Genomic DNA, 6101 nt, shown 5'->3' with positions numbered 1-6101 from the left:
GTCAGTGATAGATTTTATCAGTCGCTCCTTCCTGATGCCCTGTTTCATTTGGTTTATTCAGGCCTGATTTTTCTTATGCTTATTGAATGCTCCTGCTCAATGCTTTTTGCCGAATACTCATCTTTTCTCCGATTTCTAATGTTGGCGTACATAGGACTCTGTCCTTGAACTTCTTACCTAACTAAACTCACTCTCAAGTACATCCCAGCCAGTCTCTCCTCCATCTGACCTTTTCTCTGAGCTTTAGACTTCAGCTGCCTTCATCTCTCCTTGAGTACCCATTAGCCATCTGAGTCTTTACATGGCCACAGGCAGAACTCCTGAATCCCCCTTCATCCTACCCCTGCCCCAGGCTCCCTCATCTTGGTTGATGGCATCACCATTTTCCCAGTTGTTTTCTAAAAGCATTCAGTCTGGATTCCATACTTTCCCTCAAAATTCATTCCCCTAGCATGTTCTGTCAGTTCTACCTTCAGACTTTTCCCACAATTATTTTTCGTTTCCTCTGGTCCCATCACAATCATCTGTCACCAGAGTAGGTACAATGATATTCACCTGGCCCCACCGTTTTTTCTCTTTCAGTCCATCTCCACATAGCAGGCAGAATGTTTGAAATGTAAATATGATCATGTTACTTGCTGCTTTAAAAGTCTTCCAAAGCCTTCCCAGTGAATTTACGACAAAATGGAGTGAATTCTTTTTGTATAAGGTGTTTCAAGACCTAATATCACCTGGACCACACCAGCCTCTCTGACCTCTGCCCCACTACTCTCTCTCACTCACTAAATTCCAGCCAGTTCTGCCTTCTCCAAGAAGCTTATTTGCCATTCATATGTTCTTGGTGGTGCTAAAATGTCTTTTCATGAATTTTGTTCATTTTTTAATCAGATAGTTTGGTTTTTTACAGCTGAACACTGAGAATTCTTTATATATTACAGATCAAGTCTTTTGTCATATGTGGTCTGCAAACATATATTTTAAAGTCTGTATCATGTACTTTTTATCTTCTTCATAGGGATTTTCACAGAACAACAATTTTTATTTTGATGAGGCTTACCTTTTTTTCTGGATTCTTTTGGTTTCATGTCTAAGAACTTTTTGCCTCCATCTGGATCCAAAAGATTTTTCTTTTATACTTTTCTTCTAAAATGTTTATAGTTTTACATTTTACATTTAAATCTCTGATCCGTTGTGTCCCTTCATTCCTCAGGTCTTAAAATCTCTGGAAAGATTCTTCCTAGCTAAGCTTGGGCAGCACTCCCAGTCTTTCAACCAATCATTTGGCCCAGCGAGTACAGTTCCTTTATTGACTAAACCTATGGGCAGAGTGGACTGCCATGATTGACTGCTCCCATCATCCCAATCTTGTTGCAAACACCAAGCCATGAACCATTTGTGAAATAGGATACACAAGAAAACAATAGACCAGGCCAGGCTCAGTGGCTCACGCCTGTAATCCTAGCACTCTGGGAGGCCGAGGCAGGAGAGGCCAGTGGATCGCTTGAGCTCAGGAGTTCCAAACCAGTCTAAGCCCTGAGCAAGAGTGAGGCCCCGTCTCTATGAAAAATAGAAAAAATTAGCCACATGTGGTGGTACCAGCCTGTAGTTATAGCTACTCAGGAGGCTGAGGCAAAAGGATCCTTGAACCCAAGAGTTAGAGGTTGCTGTGAGCTAGGCTGACGACCTGGCACTCTAGCCCAGGCAACACTGTCTCAAAAAAACAAACCAAAAAAAGGAATAATTTAGAATAATAATCTCAGAATCTTTCCACAATAGTATATTGTTTTCAAAAACTTTTGTTTTAGCTGTTGTTATGTGCATATATTTCTGGGTATGATGTTGGTCATGCAATAAAAGGTATTTTTTTATGTATTTATTTTTTTTGAGACAGAGTCTTGCTCTGTTGCCTGGGCTAGAGTGCCATGGCATCAGCCTATCTCACAACAACCTCAAACTCCTGGGCTCAACCAATCCCCCTGCCTCAGCCTCCCGAATATCTGGGACTACAGGCATGCGCCATCATGCCCAGCTAATTTTTTTTTTCCTACATCTTTTTAGTTGTCCAGCTAATTTCTTTCTATTTTTAGTAATGGGGGGGATCTCTCTCTGGCTCCTGCTGGTCTCGAACTCCTGACCTCAAGCTATCCTCCCACCTCAACTTCCCAGAGTGCTAGGATTACAGGTGTGAGCCATCGCTCCTGGCAAAATGTTTGTTGCAATTAAAAATATTTGAAAATCTTTGAGCTGTGCTGCACAGAGTTTGTGTATTTGAATTCTATCAGTGCTGATGTTCCCAGCTTAGATGTTTGATCTTTTGCATAACAGACCACGTTAGAGCATGATTGCTCACTTAATCTCTCTGCTCTTCATTCAACCACTTTAGAGAGTAATCACCTGTACTTATTTCCGTTCTGGGCTTTAAGATCAAGCCTATGTGTCTTTGCTTATTCCCAGTTTCATCTGTCTTTAATCCCTTTACATGCTCCCCTTTTCCACAGTCTAATTACAGTGGAATATTGCCATTTCTTTTAATAAGTGTTTACTTTGACTTCCTGAATTCATAAATAAAAAACAGCCAATGCTCACCAAAAAAGTCCTATTTTATTTTACATATTAAAATGCCTTCCCATGTAATATAAATTGCATGAACTGAGGATGATAAATTAACAACAGCATTTTGAAGCAGCTGCAATTATTACAGTGAATATAAGTGAGTTACTAAAATGGTATTTGTTGAAACTTGACCACAGCTCTCTGAAAGTGTGGATGGCTCTGAGGAAAACCGTTGATTTCCAATGCAATTATTTGCCAGTTAATTCTGGGGCATTACCCTACAGATGTTACTTACACCTGATTTTATTTTCCTTCTACTAGCGCAGCAGAAATTTTTTAGTATCATTTTTAGATATTTGTCTAATGTTCTAGAATAATATTAAATAATAGTAATGAAAAGTTGTCTAACAAGATTAATATTCCACTAAGAAACAAAAAATTATCCAACTAATCATATAAGGAAAGGCCTTTTAAGCATCTACTGAGTTTAACATAAGATTTATTCTTTCTTTAACTTTATATAGTGAATTAAGTTTGCATTTTACTAAAAATTCAAACATCCTTACATTCTTAGATGCATCCTTGTCATTGTTAATTTTTTAATGGGCTTCCAGAGTTGGTTGTTCATATTTAATGGCAGATTTATAGATACTCATTTATAACTGAGCATATGCTGTGTTTAGTAGCATCCTTTCCTCATTAGAGTTTGTCATATTTCTTAAAAAATACAAACAGAATTTTTTCATAATCTGGAATCATTTTATTGGCTGTAGATTTACGTTTTCCTTAAAAGTCTAAGAGGAAGCCTGATATATCAGGATGTTAGCTCATTGAGAACCTCAATTTTTTTTCATTCTTCTTAGTCCTGCTTTCTATGTTCAATTTCAGCAATTTATATTTTTTCAGGAACTCTTACATTTCATCAGTATTCTCAAATATGTTAACATAGGTTTTCAAAAACTGTGTCCTTGTAACTTTAAAACAAAACAATCGTATTTTTTTTTTCTTTTTTCTAAGTGAAGTTCCCAGAGGGTTTAATAATTGTTTTCAAGAAATAGCTCTCATATTTATTAAGTTCTCTAGGTTTGAGCATAATTTTACAGACACAATCATTGTTAAGAAAATAATTTTTAACATGAATTTTAAAGGAAGTTTTGTAGTTTGTTGTAACTGTGCAGATTTTTGTTTTGCATTGTGTTTAGAGAATTTTGGCAGTTTCATTTTTATGCTATAATTTTGGTAATTTGGCTGCTTCACTGTTTTTCAGTTGTTTCCATGGTGTTTACTAATATACAGTGCTAAAGGCTCAACAAAATATTTTGCCTCATTTTCAGTGGTTAGAATTCAGTGCCTAATATCCCTAAATAATTGATGATAAAAAAGCAGCCTTGTCACATGACTGTATTTCACTATGGAAAAGGCATTACACTTTGGTTTGAGATATAACCTACACGCTAAAATATAAACCTATTATTCATTTGTACTAAGGGCTTTCACATAAGGTAACAAATATTTGTTCATGCCTTTTATCTTTTGGTTTATTAACATGGCTGGGTTACAGATTTCAGTACAGGTAACCATCGTAGAACTCTTGGAAGAAAATTCTTTGCTAGAAGGTACTTGAGAAAACGTGCAGCTTAGATCTGGTGTCCCCAACCCACCGTCGGCAGATGGGTATGGCTTTGCGTCCTCTTAGGGACTGGGCCACAAAGCTCCACTGGCACCCCCACCTCCACTCCCACCTCTCCCACCCCCTCACTCCCTGTTCATGGAAAAATTGTCTTCCAGGAACCTTAGGAACCCGGCCGCACAGCAGAAGGTGAGCCCTGGGCGAGTGAGCTAAGCTTCCTCTACATTTGCAGCTGCTCCCCATCACTGGTGTCACCATCTGAGCTCCACCTCCCCTAACCCCACCTCCGACAGTGGAAAAATTGTCTTCCATGAAACTGGTCCCTGGTGCCAAAAAGGTTGGGGACCGCTGGCCTAGATGTATGTTTAGATATGCTTGCTCCTCCTTGACTGATGTTCTGTAGGCATCCCTCTCCTAAATTGTGCTGAAAGCTACAAGTTTACAAATCTTCCTTTGCTTCTAATCCAGTCATTATTTAGTCTAACTCTACTCTGAGTAAAATACATGCCCCAAAGTGGGATTCTACATTTTCATATTCTCTTTCTCAGGAATTATGTAGGTTGTCACAATGTCCCAGTCTAAATTTGTTCCTTTTCCCAGGGATGGCATTTCCCCTATCAGGAACTTGCTCTGGTGGTTGCCCTACCTACCAAGAAGTAGATACTTTTGAAGAGTGCTGATCGTTCACGTTGTGGTTAATTAAATTTGTTGTTGCTGAATCATTAGTTATTGTTCTTGGTAAACCTTAGCTCTTGCTCAGAAATTTTGAGTGGCTATGAAGAGCCTGTGGTTTCAACTTTGGGTTTTTATGATTTTTCTTCCAGACGTTCAAGTCACTCTTGGAGTTTTATAATCTGTGAGGTTGTTTGTACTGGACTTTGTGATAGTGACTCTAAATCTTTCGGGCAGCAGCATGGCTTGGATACATGCTGGGCATGACACCACGCTAAGAGATAGTGACGCCACCCAACCGCTTGTTGAGCTCTTAATTGATGCGGACAGCTACTAGTGATGCGAGTTGATGGCCATCTTCTTGTCGCGGGCTGCGTTGCCCACTAGCTCCAGGATCTGAGCGATCAGGTACTCCAGTACTGCTGCCAAGTACCCTGGCCTGCCAGCACCAATGCCCTAGACATAGCTGCCCTTGCAGAGCAGGCGGTGCACAGCCTACGGGAAACTGCAGGCCAGCTCCGGATGAACCGGACTTAGGCGTAGCTCCTGCCTTTCCCTGATGTTTCCAGCGCCCACACTTAACCCCAAAAAAGCCGTTATAACGGAAAAAGAAACAGTTAAGGCACGTGGAGGGTTCATAGTCTGACGGCAGACGGTCCTTTGTTATCTGATTGGCTGATAGCTGTCTGTCCAATCAGAGAACCTTACCGTTTTCACCTCATTTGCATACACTCCCCGCCCACTATCCAATCAGATGTTGGATGCCAATGACGTCATTTGAGGGTCGTGCCTATAAATACCACACTTCCTCTCCATTACACGCTATGTCCTTGGTGCCTTCACATTGAGCTGTACATTAAGTATGCCAGAGGTTGCTTCCAAAGGCGCTACTATTTCTAAAAAGGGCTTCAAGAAAGCTGCTACTAAAACTGAGAAGAAGGAGGGGAAGAAGCGCAAGAGATGCCGCAAAGAGAGCTATTCCATTTACATCTATAAGGGGCTGAAGCGGGTCCATCCGGACACCGGTATCTCTTCCAAGGCCATGAGTATCATGAATTGTTTTGTCAGCGACATCTTCGAGCGCATCGCGGGCGAGGCCTCTCGCCTGGCACATTACAACAAGCACTCGACCATCACCTCCAGGGAGATCCAGACGGCCGTGCGCCTGCTGCTGCCGGGAGAGCTGGCCAAGCACGCCGTGTCCGAGGGCACCAAGGCTGTCACCAAGTATGCTAGCTCCAAGTGA

At 40.9% G+C, this 6101-nt stretch overlaps 1 protein-coding gene across 1 annotated transcript; it reads left to right on the top strand.

The window, feature by feature from the left end:
- The first annotated feature begins 5717 nt into the window (after positions 1–5717).
- On the top strand, positions 5718–6101 carry LOC123638926 (histone H2B type 1-A-like). Its single transcript, XM_045552731.1, has one exon. The coding sequence runs from the start codon at positions 5718–5720 to the stop codon at positions 6099–6101; it is 384 nt and encodes a 127-aa protein (XP_045408687.1).

The sequence above is a fragment of the Lemur catta genome, chromosome 5, assembly GCF_020740605.2.
Source record: "Lemur catta isolate mLemCat1 chromosome 5, mLemCat1.pri, whole genome shotgun sequence".
NCBI lineage: Eukaryota > Metazoa > Chordata > Mammalia > Primates > Lemuridae > Lemur > Lemur catta.
This window is presented reverse-complemented; position numbering and strand designations above follow the sequence as displayed.

What these genes read in the sequence shown, in the direction of transcription:
- LOC123638926 (XM_045552731.1), top strand. Translation starts at nt 5,718, where the DNA reads ATGCCAGAGGTTGCTTCCAAAGGCGCTACTATTTCTAAAAAGGGCTTC.